Source organism: Salvelinus sp. IW2-2015, linkage group LG6.2 (assembly GCF_002910315.2).
Source record: "Salvelinus sp. IW2-2015 linkage group LG6.2, ASM291031v2, whole genome shotgun sequence".
NCBI classification, from domain to species: Eukaryota; Metazoa; Chordata; class Actinopteri; order Salmoniformes; family Salmonidae; genus Salvelinus; species Salvelinus sp. IW2-2015.
The window spans coordinates 24,604,939-24,624,298 of record NC_036846.1 but is presented as its reverse complement, the minus strand read 5'-3'; the positions used below and the strand labels follow the sequence as shown (position 1 = coordinate 24,624,298).

Below are 19,360 nucleotides of genomic sequence, written 5' to 3'. Positions count from 1 at the left end.
TGAGGTGTGGAAACACTTTGTTGCTTTTATGAATTTTGTCCTGCTGCTTTTTGTTCTATGTTGCTCTGTCTGTATGCTACGTCTTGCTTGTCCTATGTTGCTCTGCGTGTGCTCACTGCTCAATGATTGTCTATATTGTAATTGTTTTTAATAACCTGCCCAAGGACTGCGGTTGAAAATTAGCCGGCTGGCTAAAACCGGCACTTTTACTGAAACGTTGATTAATGTGCACTGTCCCTGTAAAAATAAATAAACATCAACAAGACAAAGGAGCTGATCGTGGATTACAGGAAATGGAGGGCCGAGCACGCCCCCATTCACATCGACGGGGCTATAGTGGAGCAGGTCGAGAGCTTCAAGTTCCTCAGTGTCCACATTACTAAGGAATTATCAMGGTCCACTCCACACGCCKCACCCAACACAACCGTGAAGAGGCCATGACAACGCCTCTTCCCCATCAGGAGGCTGAAAAGATTCAGCATGGGCCTTTAGATCATTAAAAAGTTCTAAATGAGTTACCCAATAGTTAAACAATAACTACCCGGACTACCTGTGTTGACCATTTTTGCACTACCTCTTTTGAATCATCAACATACACTGTTGCTACTGTTTATCATCCATCCTGTTGCCTAGTCACTTTATCCCTACCTATATGTACATACCTCAATGACCTAGTACCCATGGACTCGGTACCCTGTGTATATAGCCAAGTTATTATGGACTCGGTACTGGTACCCTGTGTATATAGCCAAGTTATTATGGACTCTGTACTGGTACCCGGTGTTTATAGCCAAGTTATTATTATATTCCTATTATTATTTCTCTCTGTGTATACCTTTAACTCTGCACTGTTGGAAAAGGGCCAGTAAGTAAGCATTTCACTGTTAGTCTACACACCTGTTGTTTACGAGGAATGTGGCAAATAAAATTTGATTTTGTGAGTGGCAGGGGCTTGGTGAGTGTGTGTGTAAAGAGAGAGGAAGAGGCCAAAAGCTCTCAAAATAATCATAATGCTTTTCTATGGGCTTGTCATCTACCCTCCCGCCTTCGGTACAATAACTCCCATTGTTAGGGCGCAGACGTGAACATCAGTATATCCAGATCTCTGGGGTACAATATCTAATAAGTAATCTAACAATTACACAACATATACCCAATACACACAAATCTAAGTAAGGAATGAACTAGAAGCACAAGCATTTCGCTACACTCGCATTAACATCTGCTAACCATGTGTATGTGACTAATAAAATTTGATTTGATTTGATTTGATTTAAATGAGAAGGCGCAAACAGCACAGGAGTGAAGGAGACAAGACCAAAAAGACAACATAAACACTCATTAAAAAAAATATATCAAAAGAAGCCTGTATCCAAGAATCAAGTTATTTGGAATATTGTGCAAAAAACATTAATTTGATATATCACCCAGCCCTAGTTGAGATCTGGTGACAGAAACACCCCTCTATTTTAGCAGTTACAGCACATTGTTTGAAAACTGCATGGAACTGCCATTAGCCCTTGCTTTACATTTGAATATAAACATGCCTGAATTAGCCTAAAATGTTGAAGAAACTGGTCCAGTATTTCGTCAGAAGTCATTACTCATTTATCTGGACATAATAAGGACATTCATTGATCAATCAATTAACAGAAGTACCTACAAAAGGGCTTTGGCACAGTAGCTGTCAGTTAGCTACTTACCCACAACTAACCACTTAATTTACTAGCTGACAAAAAAAAATCTAAAGGTATAACGTTAGCTAGGTACGGCACTTTAGACCCACTTAACAAAAAAATTACATTCTGCATTTACTGCGTCCAAAATACCACAGTCGATTGCAGTTAGCTAGCCATTACACTTTTACTGCAGTTTCAAAAACAGTGTTCTTTTTCTGCACGGTCTCAAAGCCATCATCAGAAACCGTTCGGTTTGGAGCTGTATTCGTTAGCCAAGCTAGCCTATATCAACATCGTTGTTTGATCACATATTACAGCTGCACCACCTCCAGCTGGTTAACGTTAGTAGACAAAACATCAATCAGTTTGTTTTGGATGCTCCAATCCTGTCTAAGTAACGTTAGCTAGTTATGTACGATTCATTCACGATAACTCACCTGTAAAGCGGCGATTCCTGCCTCGGTAGTGTTACATCAAAGGAGTTCACTGGAGGGTCATCTCTTGGCAGAGCAGTATTTGTCCAACTATGCACGTCGATATTGTACTTGATGTGAGAGGAAAAGGCGATCTCTGTACAGTACAAGTAAACTGCTAATGCAAGCTATTTGAAGACCACTACCGGTACAAAGGTCGTTTGGTCACATGATCTGTAGGATAGCGCATGTCACCTGACCGAATGTTGGACACTTGATCTTGTAGCTTGCTAGCTGTCTTGTTACGCAAACTATCTATTTCCATCAAAACTAGCTAAGTGAATTATCGTTAGTCTGAAATGATGCCGATTGTCTGGTGTGAAACATCACCACAAACATTTAATTGGCCAAGTTGATACAAGCGTAAACGCTGCGTGTTCGCCCATGGAGAAGGCTGGGCTAGTCTTTTATTTTTTGTTAATCTGAAAAATTWAAATAAAATCCGCGCCAGAATCTATCGATATTGTGACACCATGTGTCACTTTTTCGTGAACTCTGTCATTGTTTCATATTTAGCAGATTCCTAAAAAAAAGAATTCCAAAACGTTCCAAACAGAATGAAAAAACAACTTCCGCATTTCGGTGTGACATATTAAGGGATCTGGATAAGTTACCTGCAGCAATGTAGCTATGGGGAAAAAATGACTTCTCCCAAAATAATTTAATTGTAAAGTGTTTTGAAAAATAATGATATTAGTCAGTACAATTGTCCTCTCATCCCACTAACGTTATACATATGAATATTGCCTCAAAAATGCAAAGTTACTTTCACTAATATCTAGTAACGTGTTGATGGTCCCTAACTTTGATGTCGCTAGCTAGCAAGCCGGGCAGCAACACATTCACTACCTAGTTAGTCGTGCAAGCTTTGAAAGAGGCGAAAGTCAATTGATCTTGCACTCAACCACAACAGCAACATGACGACCGTAAGTGATGTTACTGTTACATAGTTAAGTAGCTAGCTGGTGCGGAGATTGCAGTGCTTTGATACATATACAGCCTGAAACTAACAATGTCTGCAAAATCGTGTAAATGTTCCTTACAAGCCAGAACGTTTAATACAATTATGTTTACACGTAACGTAGTCTACCGGTTGTTTGTGCGGTTTGTCCATGAGACAAAATATCCACAGGCAAGGAACTAGTTGACCTGTAGCGAAATGCTTGTGCTTCTAGTTCCCGAAAGTGCAGCAATATCTAATAAGTAATCTAACAATTACACAACATATACCCAATACACACAAATCTAAGTAAGGAATGGAATTAAGAATATATAAATGGGGCTCCCGAGTGACGCAGCGGTCTAAGGCACGGCATTTCAGTGCTTGAGGCGTCACTACAGACATCCTGGTTCGATTCCAGGCTGTATCACAACCGGCCGTGATTGAGAGTCCCATAGGCCAGCGCACAATTGGCCGGTGTAGGCCGTAATTGCAAATAAGAATTTGTTCTTAATTGACTCGCCTAGTTAAATAAAGGTTAAAATAAATAAATAAAAAATATAAATGTGCGTATATATATATATATATATATATATATGTGGAGAAGCAATGTCAGAGCGGCATAGACTAAGATACAGTAGAATAGTATAGAATACAGTATATACATATAAGATGGGTAATGCAAGATATGTAAACATTATTAAAGTGACTAGTGTTCCATTTATTAAAGTGGCCAATGATTTCAAGTCTGTGTATATAGGCAGCAGCCTCTCTGCTAGTGATGGCTATTTAAAAGTCTGATGGCCTTGAGATAGAAGCTGTTTTACAGTCTCTTGGTCCCCGCTTTGATGCACCTGTACTGACCTCGCCTTCTGGATGATAGCGGGGTGAACAGGCAGTGGCTTGGGTGGTGGTTGTCCTTGATGATCTTTTTGACCTTCCTATGACATCGGGTGCTGTAGGTGTCATGGAGGGCAGGTAGTTTGCCCCCAGTGATGCGTTGTTGCGCCTTCTTCACCACACTGTCTGTGTGGGTGGACCATTTCAGTTTGTCAGTGATTTGTACACCGAGGAACTTAACTTTCTACCTTCTCCACTGCTGTCCCGTCAATATGGATGGGGGATGCTCCCTCTGCTGTTTCCTGAAGTCCACGATGGTCTTTCTTTTGTTGACGTTGAGTGAGAGGTTGTTTTCACGGCACCACACTCCCGTAGCCCTCACCTCCTCCCTGTAGGCTGTCTCATCATTGCTGGTAATCAAGCCTACTACTGTTGTGTCGTCTGCAAATTTGATGATTGAGTTGGAGGCGTGCGTGGTCACGCAGTCATGGGTGAACAGAACAGAGAAGGGGGCTGAGCACGCACCCTTGTGGGGCCCCAGTGTTGAGGATCAGCGAAGTGGAGGTGTTGTTTCCTACCTTCACCACCTGGGGGCGGCCCATCAGGAAGTCCACGACCCAATTGCACAGGGTGGGGTTCAGACCCAGGGCCTCGAGCTTAATGATGAGCTTGGAGGGTACTATTGTGTTGATTGCTGAGCTATAGTCAATGAACAGCATTCTTACATAGATATTCCTCTTGTCCAGGTGGGATAGGGCAGTGTGATGGCGATTGCATCGTCTGTGGACCTATTGGGGCAGTAAGTAAATGTAAGTGGGTCTAGGGTGGCAGGTAAGATGGAGGTGAATTGATCCTTGACTAGTCTCTCAAAGCACTTCATGATGACAGAGGTGAGTGCTACAGGGCAATAGTCATTTAGTTCAGTTACCTTTGCATTCTTGGGTACAGGAACAATTGTGGCTGTCTTGAAGCATGTGGGGACAGCAGACTGGAATTGGGAGAGATTGAATATGTCTGTAAACACACCAGCTAGTTGGTCTGTGCATGCTCTGAGGACACGGCTAGGGATGCCTTCTGGGCCAGCAGCCTTGCGAGGGTTAACACATTTAAATGTCTTACTCACATCGMCCACGGAGAAGGAGAGCCCACAGTCCTTGGTAGCGGGCCGCGTCGGTGGAGCTGTGTTATCCTCAAAGCGGGCAAAGAAGGTGTTTAGCTTMTCCAGGAGCAAGACGTCGGTGTCCACGATGTGGCTAATTTTCCTTTTGTAGTCCGTGATTGTCTGTAGACCCTGCCACATACGTCTCGTGTCTGAGCCGTTGAATTGTGACTCCATTTTGTCTCTATACTGATGTTTTGCCTGTTTGATTGCCTTGCGGAGGGAATGACTACTCTGTTTATATTTTCCCATATTCCCAGTCACCTTGCCATGTTTAAATGCGGTGGTTTGTGCTTTCAGTTTTGCGCGACTGCTGCCATCTATCCATGATTTATGATTAGGGTAGGTTTTAATAGTCACAGTGGGTACAACATCTCCTATACACTTCCTTATAAAGGCAGTTACCGTTTCAGTATATTCATCAATGTTATTCCCGGAAGCTACCCAGAACATATCCCAGTCTGCGTGATCAAAACAATCTTGAAGCGTGGATTCCGATTGGTCAAACCAGCATTGAATAGTCCTGAGCATGGGTACTTCCTGTTTGAGTTTCTGCCTGCAGGAAGGGAGGAGCAAAATGGAGTTGTGGTCAAATTTCCCGAAAGAAGGGCGGGGGAGGGCCTTGTATGCATCCCGGAAGTTGGAGTAACAGTGGTCTAGTGTTTTAGCAGRGTGAATACTACAGTCGATATGCTGATAGAATTTAGGCATCCTTTTCTTCAAATTCCCTTTGTTCAAAACCCCAGCTACAATAAATGCAGCCTCAGGATATATGGTTTCCAGTTTGCATAAAGTCCAGTGAAGTTCCTTGAGGGGTATCGGCTTGAGGGGGGATATACACGGCTGTGACAATAATCTTCTTCCCGGAGAGATGTTTATTCCTGTCCACGCGATGAACTGAGAGTTCAGATGGCTGGACCGACTCTGACAGTATATCCCGAGAGAGCCATGTTTCRGTGAAACAGAGTATGTTACAATCCCTGATGMGATTTACTCTCTCTGGAAAGAAACCCTTGCCCTGATCTTGTTGACTTTGTTATCCAGGGACCGAACATTAGCGAGTAATATACTCGGAAGCGGTAGGTGTGCATGCCTCCTAAATCGGACAAGAAGACCGCTTCGATTCCCTCTTTTCCGCCTGCGTTGTTTTGGTTTAGCCCCTTGAATCAGTTAAATTGCCCTGGGTGGTAAGAACAAAGGATGTACTTCGGGAAAGTCGTAAATTGAACTCAGGTGCATCCTGTTTACATTGATTATCCTTGATTGGAGTCCACCTGTGGTAAATTSAAATGATTGGACATGATTTGGAAAGGCACACATCTGTCTATATAAGGTCTCACAGTTGATCGTGCATGTCAGAGCAACAACCAAGCCATGAGGTTGAAGGAATTGTTCGTAGAGCTCCGAGACAGGATTGTGTCGAGGCACAGATCTGGGGAAGCATACCAAAACATTTCTGCAGCATTGAAGGTCCCCAAGCACACAGTGGCCTCCATCACACTTAAATGGAAAACGTTTGGAACTACCAAGACACTTCCTAGAGCTGGCTGGTCTGCCAAACTGAGCAATCGGGGTAGAAGGGCCTTGGTCAGTGAGGTGACCAAGAACCTGATGGTCACTCTGACAGKGCTCCAGAGTTCCTCTGTGGAGATGGGAGAACCTTCCAGAAGGACAACCATCTCTGCAGCACTCCACCAATCAGGCCTTTACGGTAGAGTGGCCAGATGGAAGCCACTACTCAGTAAAAGGCACATGACCGCCCGCTTGGAGTTTGCCAAAAGGCACCTAAATGACTCTCAGACCATGAGAAACTAGATTCTCTGGTCTGATGAAACCAAGATTGAACTCTTTGTCCTGAATGCGAAGAATCACGTCTGGAGGACGCATCATGCTGTGGGGATGTTTTTCAGCYGCAGGGACTGGGAGTCTAGTCAGGATCGAGGGAAAGATGAACGGAGCAAAGTACAGAGAGATCCTTGATGAAAACCTGCTCCAGAGGTCTCAGGATCTCAGACTGGGGAGAAGGTTCAACCGCCAACAGGACAATGACCCTAAGCACACAGCCAAGACAACGCAGGAGTGGCTTTCCGGACCAGTCTCTGGTGGCCCAGCCAGAGCACAGACTTGAAGCCGATTGAACACCTGAAAATAGCTGTGCAGCGACGTTCCCTATCCAACCTGATAGAGCTTGAGAAGATCTGCAGAGAAGAATGGGAGAAATTCCCCAAATACAGGTGTGCCAAGCTTGTAACGTCATACCCAAGAAAACMTGTGGCTGTTATCGCTGCCAAAGGTGCTTCAACAAAGTACTGAGTAAAGGGTCTGAATATTTCGGTTATTGTGTTTTAAATTGATGAGGGAAAATAAATAATTTAATCCATTTTAGAATAAGTCTGTAACGTAACAAAATATGGCAAAACTCAAGGGGTCTGAATACTTTCCGAATGCACTGTATAAACTACAGAGTCAAAGCATTTYTCCCAAGACCAATGCAGTGTGATCACTGTGAAGCTTTTGGTTATGTAGCAAGTGTTTGCAGAAGGGAGAAGCCAAGATGTCCAAGTTGTGGAAAAGATCATGTCATGTGTTTAAAAGTGATGAAAATGTGACACGTTGTAACTGTGGTGGGAACCATGAAGCCACGTCTTTGGAATGCKCCACAAGAAGGAAAGAGAATGAGGTGCCCAAAGACAGGGCTGTCCAGAGCATTTCATATGCAACMGKTGTTAAAAGGGTTGAGGGTTTGAATGGTTCTCCTGAAGAGTCCATGGTGGTGGACACCTTCACTGCAGAGCCGAATATATTGATAAAAGTCACCTTGTACGAGAGAGATTTACATGGGTATCAAAATGTCACTCCAGGGTAAGCCTACACGAAACGCAGCCCTTATTTTAAGTGTTTCTAAAATCACTTATGGGAAAAATGAATGGTGAAAAAAATGATTGGAACCATTTCCCTGTTTGACCGCTAGATTTTATGGCTATTATGACATCTCCACTGTGGGGCTCTATAGGTATACAATACTTTCCTGTGGATATTTTGTCTCAAATTTCAAGCAGCTGAAGAACAAATTAAACCGGACAGACAACCGATGTAGAGTAAGTTTAAATGTAATTTTATTCAACATTCTGGCTTGTAAGGAACATTTACATGATTTTGCAGGCATTAGTTTAAGGCTGTATATGCCAATTAATTGTGTATTACAGCCTGATTTTATTACAGCCTGATTTAATCAAACTAATGCATAGCTAGCTAGCTTAGCTAGTCATTGCTTGCTAACTGGTTAGCTGTCCCATACTAGCATGAGAATGACACACAACCCCAGGAATATGAATCATTTTTTGAATTATTCCCACAGAAGCACGAATTCTTTGTGGACATGACATGTGAGGGATGCTCTGGGGCAGTCACCCGAGTCCTCAATAAACTGGGTGAGTAGCTAAATGTCCCCTGAGTCCTCAATAAACTGGGTGAGTAGCTAAATGTCCCCGAGTCTAATAAACTGGGTGAGTAGTAAATGTCCCCGAGTCCTAATAAAACTGGGTGAGTAGCTAATGTCCCGAGTCCTCAATAAACTGGGTGAGTAGCTAAATGTCGCCCGAGTCCTCAATAAACTGGGTGAGTAGCTAAATGTCACCCGAGTCCTCAATAAACTGGGTGAGTAGCTAAATGTCACAGCAAATCCAGCTTTCTGGAACATCTGTTAAACAACACACACACACAGGCTCACGCTTTGTTGAGAATGGTGTGCGTTGGTTTAGCTAAATTCAGCAAATATAGATTACTTGTGTCATGTTGACTGGCTTGCTAAAATTGTTTTATTTTCTCTTTRTGTCTTATTTGTTGGCGTAAGGTGGTGTCCAATTTGAGATCGACCTCCCCAACAAGAAGGTTTTCATTGAGTCTGACAAGGACACGGACGTGCTTCTGGAAACACTTAAGAAGACTGGAAAGGCAGCTAACTACGTCGGCCCCAAGTGACAAATCATCCTCTTTTCTTTATAGAACAGGTGAACTCTCTAAATATATTAAGTGACAATCAATTCAATATCGACCAAACTTCCCATCAACCCCTACAGCTCTTTTCTCTTCTRACCATCGCAACCTGTTTTAGCCTAATTGTGTTCTTGTTTCTGTGTGTTAGCTGTTGGTTGGTGCTGATATGAAGGATGATCATGAGAAGAAAGAACCCTTGCTGGCATGTCTTCATGGACCACTGGAATGAGCTTGCACTGCCAAGCTGTCCACTTTCAGTAATTTAAGCACTATTATTGATGTGTCCCAAATGGCACTATAAAGGCCCAGGTCCAAAGTAGGGCACTATATACGGAATAGAGTGCCCTTTTGGGATGCACACACTATGAATATCCAGTGTGATTAATGCGCAGAATTAAATATATCATCTATCTTTATAGGTTAACTTTACTGCAGGGAAATGAAATCATATAAGATCGCTGTCTCTGCTTTGTATTAATGAAAGCACCTATTGTAATTCACGTTTATTTGGGGGGGGGCACGGCAACCATCCTGTATTACGTTTTCCTTTCACTGTCTGCATATTGTTCATGTTTACGCACATGTCAAATAAAAAAGGTGATTCTAGGCACCTGTCATCTTATTTTTTTATTTTCACACATAGTCAAACCTTCTACGGAAGGCCGTCCTAAAGAGCTGTTTGTTATCCCAATAAAATACTGCTAATTTGCAAATGCAATAATTAAAATTAAAAAAAAGGGTCCTCATACAAGTTTTGATGAGTAACATATTATTTTAGTTTGGAGATGTCTTGCCAGATTGTATGATGTGACTGCCACTAGGTGGCAGTGTTTGTTCTTGGTTTAATATGACAGGAGGATCCCGCCTCTTTTTCATCGATTGCATGGAATTAGACTTCAGTTTCTTGCACAATGTTGTCGTGTACCTTCAGCCATGCAAATGTCAACATCAGCCGTTTTCGTCAAAGATAAATGATTGAGCTGCAATTAGTAGATTTGTAAATSATATAGCTTTTTCATGCTTATTCTGAAGGGGTGAGAGCATTATGTAGTTTATTAGAAAACAAAATAATGAAATGTACATTTTTAATWAGACATGGTATGGGACACGGTGTATATACTATCTCTGAGACAATTTGCGATTGAGTCTACGGTGCTATGACGGGCGAACCATCCCTTAGGCCTGTGTTAGTTGGTACAATCCGAATGGGACCTTCCACAAGGCCCAGGATGACGGACACTACCAATGCATAAAAGAGGGTGGCACAGCAGATGTAGAAAGACCACCCAAGATATCTGAACATCAGGGGTGACTGCTCTTCGATGGACACCAGGAAGAGGATTACAGTACTGGTACACAGGATCACTGGTAGGAATAGAACAYAAAAACAAAGAAAACTTAATAATATATTGACAGAGAGGAAAATAAACTAAAATTGTATTTGTCACATGCGCCGAATACAACAGGTGTAGACCCTACAGTGAAATGCTGACTTACAAGCCTTTAACCAACGATGRGTTAAGAAGTTTTAAGAAGAAAAAAAGGTTTTAGATAAAAAATACAAAATAAAAGTAACAAATAATTAAACAGCAGCAGTAATACAATGCAGAATGATTATTTTAAAACATGAAGATAAGAACACCTTCCAAGTAACAAATACATTTGGCGTATAAAAGCTGATCTTGRATCCCGATCACACACAAATTCCCACCAAGCATGTATTGCAGCCAACAGAAATCAGCATGCATATAAACTAGCAAGTATTTTTTGACATCCTGGGCATTATGTAACCTGGAATACAAACTGATACTCCATGTAACCATACTGAGCATATCTGTTTGGATTCATATCAATCTGGATTCCACGCCATGTCATAATGCTCTAATGCAGTGACAAATCCTTAAGCGTGCACAAACACCTACTTGAGACATATTTCATAGGCTACCTGAGATAATATTTCATTGCCTACCTGAGATAATATTGAGGAGTAGTGCAGCAATGGCTCTCCTACCACTGTTGAGAGCTGGTCTGATAGTGAAGAGAGCAATGAAGGAGAGAGCACTGGAGCCAGAGAGGAATATCCAAGACAAACTATATGTACCTGATAATGAATCAAATAGGTACTTATKGGTATCTGACGTTCATGCTATCAACTTAGCCTATGTTGTCATTTGTACACACAGTAGTAGGCTGACAGTCAGCCATTTCAGGTACATTTCTTGTGTTATTTAGAGAGAAACATCCACCATTTTAAAAAGAGACTAGGCCTCAAGTTATAACATACTGTAATTGTAGTTTAATACTGCAATTTAAGTTGTATACTTAAATGTATACTAATTGTAGTGCTACGTTGACCTGTTGTCGTTCTCTTGAATAAAACAGATGTGTACGTCAATATAGCCCAGTTTAATGAATAGCCCACATTCATCACATTTTGTGAGTGGGAGACTGCTGCCTGACAAAATGTGAAATTGAGTTTGATGACAGTATGTCACACATACACTACTACCAACATACTGTCACAGTGGTTTGGAATAGCACMGTATGCATCCCAAATGGCACCCTATTCCCCAGATAGTGTAGTGCCCTATAGGCCTCTGGTCAAAAGTAGTGCACTATAATGGGGATATGGTGCGATTAGGGATGTAGTCACTCTCCCTCCACAAAAGGACAACATGTAACGGCAACGCTGCTCACCCGTCCATGCTGGAAACATGGTGCAACTGGAGAAGCCTACGTAGCTGTTACAGATGGCAAACAGGCCCACGCTGGTTCCCTCCGGTTGGACCAGCCACCGTGGAGCACACAGGCACATTGTGTACAGCGTAAACTCCACAGACACCATGACTATCATCACTGTTACTGGGTTCCTCATGCCACTTGTTTTTGTCTTTCTCTGCTCTTCAGATGTTCTTGAAAATGTCCTCTTTCAAGCAGCMCAGTCAGATGAATTAATTACTGGAAGATCAGGGATAGCTTTTTAGTTGACACGTTATAGCCTATCTGATGAAATGGTTGTGCTTCTTTGGCTCAGAAATGGTTGTGTCCAATGACAGCCTTGGATCTTTGTGTTCCTGCATTCAGAATGTGATGTGTATTCTGTTCTATCAATGATGTCATGTTTATTCWATCACAAATGATACTGGCTTAGCTAGACGGTCACAGATACAGTCTATTTGCTTTGGTGATTTTGGCAAACGTTGACCATAAGGCAGGTATATCTGGGACCGCATGCTTATTAAATACTTTGTTATTGTAAAATGAATCTGTATTGCTTTCGTCCACAAAATAATGAAGGCTATCTAGAGGGACAATTGTAATGCTTCACTCAACTTATTCATTGCAGAGGGAGATCTATGGAAACAGGGAGACTTKGTTTTGTAATTCATACCAAAAAAATTGAAATATTTCTAAATAAAAAAAATCAAAGTAATAATAATAATTAATTAATAAATACAATTGTGACTGAATGAATCAAACAGTAATTAAACACAATATTAGGTAATAGACAACTTACTGTAGGTGTTGTTAAAATTTACATAAAAATATTTTTCACTTTTTGGAATTCCTACAACCCAAGACTGTTGATTGTTTAATATAGAGACTGATTGATGAGCTATGATTGAATAATTGGCTGTTCAATCAAGTGTCTCAACAGCTTAGATAGGAAATCCCAGGGAGGTACAGTAGATTCACCCTCCTCTCACTACCCTGTCTGACTCTTTCCTGAGTTTACCAGCGAGGTCGTCCTCCCGAGGGGAGGAAAACGCTCCTGTTAGATCCTGTGCTCCCTGCCAAAGGAAACAGAAKTCTGAGTTATCCAGAATTGAGTTAAATGTGTATATTGAGTGCTGAGAGTAAATATGCAACAGTGGGCATACAGACATGGTTGGATTGGCTGAAATATGATTTATTAACTGCACTGCCCACATCATTAGATTAAATTCAAATCAAAATCAAATCACATTTTATTATTCACATGCGCCGAATACAACTGGTGTAGACCTTACAGTGAAATGCTTACTTACGAGCCCCTAACCAACAATGCCCGTTTTACAAAATTAGAAGACGGATTAATACCAAAAAAAAATATAATAATAAAAAATAGAAACAAGAATAAGAAATAAAATGAACAAGTAATTAAAGAGCAGCAGTAAAATAACAATAGAGAGACTATATACAAGTGGGTACCGGTACAGAGTCAATGTGGAGGCTATATACAGGGGGTAGCGGTACAGAGTCAATGTGGAGACTATATACAGGTGGTACTGGTACAGAGTCAATGTGGAGGCTATATACAGGGGGTACTGGTACAGAGTCAATGTGGAGGCAATATACAGGGGGTACTGGTACAGAGTCAATGTGGAGACTATATACAGGGGGTACCAGTACAGAGTCAATGTGCGGGGACACCGGTTAGTCGAGGTAATTGAGGTAATATTGTACATGTAGGTAGAGGTATTAAAATGACTATGCATAGATAATAACAACAGAGAGTAGCAGTGGTGTAAAAGGGGGGGGGGGGGCAATGCCTTGTTGAAGGCTCCACTAGCCTACAGATGTCAAATTGAAGGAAATAATGAAAATACATTGTTGGTGTCTAAACTCTGACTTTACACAGCCAACAATGGAACGCAATGGAGCCGGATATTAAAGCCACAATCTATAATTAGTTTACCAGCCAAACAGCAGCCTTGCTTTTTTTAAATACCATTTCGTAGTATGATTGAAGGTGCACAAAATAACGCGAATTAATACTTWGTGATACTTTTTAGACAACATAAATCCAGTCCCAGCTGCTGCTGATGGATATTGTGAGGCCTGTCCTTTCAAACAAATACCAAGAATCAAACAGCATTGTGGAGCTGCAGCAATGATGAACATCACAACAGCTCGGGCTTGTTCTGACGAGCTCACAGCAGTGATTTTCATTGCATTCCAAAGTTGAATGTCTCCTCTGGCCAGGAAGGCTGATAGTGCTGCTGATAACATGGAGCAGGTAGACTGATCCCAGATCAGTGGTTTGTTTAGACTTCCTCCTCTTCTAAAATCATGGCTCCATCTATAAAAATGGATGGATACGGATACAGAGACACCGAGCCTCATAGAAAAAGACCCCTTCAGACACAAGACAACTCCAGACACAGATTATCCTCTCATGCCCATGCAGACACTAACATAACACACACACAACCCCTATCAGACTTTCAAATAGAAAAAGACTAGCCTCTAGGAAGAACCCAAAATGGACGATGTGTTTATTTGAGAGAGTTGAAGCAACATGTTCTGTGACTGAAAGACATTGGAGTCATCCTAAAATGCAATTAAGAACACTGCACCCTTTAATTTGTTAACAATAAACAGACCGGTTTATGCTCAAATTTACTAAGTCATTTTTTACAATTTAGTGAACGTTTCAGTAAAGTAACATTTCTGCGGAAACTCAAAGAATGACCAATGTGCTTAACTCCTTTTTACGGCCTGAACACCCTGTTTAATCTCCTCTGTCCAGCTAGGCTGGATGTGAGCCAAAGTTCCTGGCCAGACCAGAACACCAAGCACAGGCTGTGATTCAGTAGTCCCATACACCACGTCATCAGAGTTTTAAACAGTGGGCTACATCTGCAGACATTTCACTACTCAGAGGGACTAGTCGGCTGCCATGCAAGGCCAATAGGTCTTCTTCTCTGCATACTGCCAAAAGAGGTCTTCTTCTCTGCATACTGCCAAAGGAGGTCTTTCTTCTCGCATCCTGCCAAAGAGGTCTTCTTCTTGCCATACTGCAAATTGGTCTCTTTCTCATATTGCATCCTGAAAATAGGGTTTTATCCTTCCTTCTTTGCATTCCTGCCAAGGTGAGGCTCTTACATTACTCTGACATACTGCAAACAGGTTTCATCTCTTTGCATTCTCTGACCAAAATTAGGTACTTTCGTTACTCCAGTGCTCATCCTGGACAAAGTGGCATGCTCTCGTTTCTCGATGCACTCTGACACATGCCATAACACAGAGATATTCCCATCTTCCTCCTCCTGCATTCTGCCAAAATACTCAGAGGTCTTCTTCCTTGCCATACTGGCAAACGAGGTCTTTTTCTGCATCCGTGCCAAAATAGGCTACTTTCTTCTCTGCATCTCCTTAGCTCGTAAAGTCAGAGGGTATACTTCTGTCATGCATACCTGCCAAAGATAGGTGATTGTTCTGGGGAAACACCTCTCCATGCGCGAGATGAAGCTAGTCCAAAATAGCAGCGTGTCTGTTACTTCTTAACTCGTGATTCTGATGTACATACCTCGTGGCCCTGACCAGGGTACAGCCAGTCTTGTCCATCGGTGGTTTCAACCCCTATCTCACATTGGGGTAAGCAGTACTCATCCAAATAATTAGGAAAGCGGCCTCTACTCCTTTCTGCATACTGCCAAAAGAGGTTTCTCTTCTCTGCATCCTGCCAAAACAGGTCTTCTTCTCTGCATACTGCCAAAAGAGGTCTTCTTTCTGCATCCTGCCAAAATAGGTCTTCTCTCTGCATCCTGCCAAAAGAGGTCTTCTTCTCTGCATACTGCCAAATAGGTCTTCTTCTCTGCATCCTGCCAAAGTAGGTCCTTTAATTTCAAGATAATCAAATACACTTACTCTCTCAATATTAACAATTTGACATCTGTAGGCTAGTGAAGCCTAAAAGACATCATGGATGGGCCTAGAAACTGCTCCACATGATGACAATACCGTCAGCGTCACCTGGTGTCCTCTGTGTGCTCTGTTGTAATTACAGATACAACTAACTGCCAATCAGTATAATCTCAGGGTACTATTGGTCAGACAGACAGTAACGATAGGCCTGGACTCAGATTTGTTTGTGCCAACATCACCACCAACAGTATACGGAACCGGGTGGTGCATAAAACACATTCATCCGACTTCCTGCCATGGTATTTATGAAATATGCATTAAGCTCATCTTAGATGAATTGTAGCGAATGTAGAGGATCCCACAGAGACACAACCACGCATATAACTAGTCGAAAGAAGCGTGCTGAAATACAGAACACAACCCATGTTTGTCCAAATTGTCATGTGTCGCTCGATTCACTCTCAATGGTGCCAATGAACGTCAGAAGATCAACGATGAGATGTATTGAATCTCATATTGAATTGTTTTCCATAGCAGGGGTTAGAAACGAATGACGTTGTTTCTACAATATTTTCATCAATAACCTCAGGGGACAAATTGAGAGGCACACTATTGGAGATAAGATTACATTGAAATATATAGGCCTTATTGGGTCGTGTGTGCTGTGTGACTGTGTGTGTAGTAGTCGATGGTGTGCGTATTGTTTCTCTGAGTCATTGGGGGAGTCCTAGTGACTGGCTGCACACATTGAAACCACAGACAGAAATATATCCCAATATCAACTCATTTTTTGTTGAGTGGGTTATAGGTTTCCCACCCACTCCAGTCCACCAGTACCTCAACAGCCCACGTTTTGTTGCTAGCCCTCGGACAAACTCACCTTGATTGAACTCATTGAGAGCTTGGATGATTAATTGCGGACAAGTTGAGTCAGGTTGTGTCGGCGGCGCAATAAAAATGTGTACTGTTGGAAGACTGGAAGGACTGAGTGGGAAACACGGTTACAGGATACATATATATCGATGTGCCTCTCTATGTGGATTACTGAATGTCTGTTCCCATGCAGACACCGTGGACAAGAGAAGCAACATCTGGATCAGACAAGGGGAAATATGCTAGCAGATGGCACACTGGATTCATCCATTCTTCCCGGAAACAGATTCTAAAACCCCAGACCCAATGCCATGCGATCGGAGAGAGAGCAGAAAGGAGCGGTAATTATGACGAAGAGTAACTGAGATCTCACGGTTCCCTGTCAGACGTGGCAGCAGTAGTGTCGTGTAAGCAGGCTGCTTGTCTGAAAATTCCCCCACCGCTATTGCCGTATGCGGGAGCATCTTCAAAAATAGGTGCAACGTATAGAAAGAATAGGGCCATAGTATACAACCGCTTATCGAGCCAACACAAGTCGTCCACAGGATTTATTATACTCAGAAGGAAAAGACTGCAAAGATAGAGATCCTAGTGTAGACAGTGAGTTAGAATTTTAGCATGCTAAAATCTTCGGTAGCGGAGCAAGGAAACCGAATAAATATAAATAACTATTTTTTTACATTGTTTGCAACTGAAGTGCGACCACTTATTATAAGTATACATCGCAAAAATACATGCAAAACAGGAAGCCCAGTCCTGCCATGCCTGCATTAGCAGATAACTAGCTGTGTGTGAGCCTCAGATATTCTATATAGCACCTTCATCATCAAAATATTTGATCTGAGAAAGAAAGAATTAGTGAAAAAGTTGGCAGCAATCACTAAGCTATATGCCATCCAATAGGTGACATGATTTTCCATACCGAGAATATTCTATAATCCAGTGTAGTTTTCAAAAAATGTTACTTAAGTGCGGATAAAATCGTGCGTGATGAGAGTGTGCACATAAATTGTATCTTTTTCTCTCATTCTCATGTTACGTCTTCATATGTATACTTTCTTTTGTACTTCTTCATTGTACTTTCTTCATGACTTTCTTGTCTATGTACCTGCTCTGCTGATTCCATGTACTTCTCATTTACTCTTGCTTACTTCTGTCTATTGTACTTCTTCATTGTCACATTTAGATACCTCATTATTGTACTTCTTCATTTACTTATTCTTCTATGTGAGCTTCTTTCAATTTACCTTCTTCGCTAATGTTCACATAAGCCTGGTTACCGAAATTAACAAAAATCTAAATTCGATGTGTTTCCATCGCATTTTCAAACACTTACCGATATTTTAATTACAAAAAACGTTGTGTTTTAAAAATAGCAAATGTATATACTCCTGGTCTTGGACCGTGCTCTCTATCGCAACAGCTCGCAGACAGGTGAGTCAGAGCTGGCGGGTTGATTAGTTTATTTTTTTTGGTTTAGCCTAGGGTTATTAAGTATCCACATTTCCTACTGCCACATGCAGGCACTACTCTCCTGGACCGACATAAAACATAACAAATACATGACAAAATACAGAAACAGTTAATAGACAAGAATCAACATACTGTATCAAAATTAACACTAACCTCGCTATAAAATATCTAATTAAACAATAAAGAAATAATATTTATAGTACTATTAAAAATCATATCTAAGGTATACTAATAAAAATGTCTAGTATATCTATAAAGTACTATTAGTATACTATAAAAATACTACCTGGTATACTAAAAAATACTATCTATTACACTACAAAAAAACTAATCACTAGGAAAATCCATATCATGAAATGCTATCCTAGTTACTTAGGCTATCTAGTACAGAAATGCTATCTAGTTCTAGAGCACAACACTATAGAAATTCATCTATCTAGTAGAATCTATCTATACTAAGAAATGGCTACGCTAGTATACTATAGAAATGCTATCCTAAGTCTACATATGAGATTATTATGGGACAAAAAGAGCAAAGATTATTTTTATTTTGCAAATGGCACAAGCATTGCTGATCATGTCACCAAGAATAAGACCCTCAATATTGATTGAAAAGAACAGCCATAACCCATGCACCATATTTCACCATTCCCTGTGAAGTTCACGCTCATCTATTTCATCTGTAGCTTAATAAACGCATGGTTTCCTGAGTCGTAGTGGAGACCACCACCAACATTCATCGGCGTGACTCCAAATTTTACTTCACTATGATGGTTATATATCAATATTGTGGCATAAAAGCGTTTTCTCAACCACAATTTGTCAGCATAAATAATTTTTACAAAACACAAGAAAGATACCCATTCTGTTCTAGCATAATTGTTTGTCAACATTTGGAAAGTTTTTACTGATGTTCTGTTCCATCAACCTTCATAAAAAAATGTATCGGACATGACTTACAATTCACAAGGATGAAACCTGCTTATGATGTATTTTCAGTTTTCTACAGTTTTATTATTCGCTCTGCAGACCTGCAATGTGAATCAAGAAAGTATACATAAAAAATCCTTGCGGCATGATGAATTAGTAAATGTATATAATAACCTTCAGGCATGAGTGAGTAAGTAAAGTATATAAGTAAATACTCCAGAAAGAGGGAGTAAGTAACGTATAGTAACGTAAATACTCAGAATGAGGAGTAAGTAAATGATAGTAAGTAAATACTTCAGAAGAGGGAGTAGTAAAGATAGTAAGTAAATCTTCAGAATGAAGGAGTAAGTAAAGTATATAAGTAATA

General features: G+C 41.1%; 2 protein-coding genes across 2 annotated transcripts in view; one reads left to right on the top strand and one right to left on the bottom strand.

Moving 5' to 3' along the window:
• LOC111965597 (proton-coupled amino acid transporter 1) overlaps positions 1 to 2,327 on the bottom strand; it is a 28,981-nt gene extending 26,654 nt beyond the window's left edge. Inside the window, exon 1 of the mRNA XM_070444311.1 lies at positions 2,117 to 2,327. The gene's annotated coding sequence lies outside the window, so the exon portion shown is untranslated. The remainder of the gene's footprint in view (positions 1 to 2,116) is intronic.
• LOC111966031 (copper transport protein ATOX1) lies at positions 2,328 to 9,693 on the top strand. Its single transcript, XM_023990484.2, has 4 exons — positions 2,328 to 3,078; positions 8,450 to 8,522; positions 8,945 to 9,101; positions 9,236 to 9,693. The coding sequence occupies exons 1-3, from the start codon at positions 3,070 to 3,072 to the stop codon at positions 9,070 to 9,072; spliced, it is 210 nt and encodes a 69-aa protein (XP_023846252.1). The 5' UTR covers positions 2,328 to 3,069; the 3' UTR covers positions 9,073 to 9,101; positions 9,236 to 9,693.
• The last annotated feature ends 9,667 nt before the right edge of the window (positions 9,694 to 19,360 follow it).

Excerpts from the sequence above, each read along its gene's own strand:
- LOC111966031 (XM_023990484.2), top strand. Across the intron at positions 8,523-8,944 it reads CCGAGTCCTCAATAAACTGG|GTGGTGTCCAATTTGAGATC; the intron begins GTGAGTAGCTAA and ends TGTTGGCGTAAG.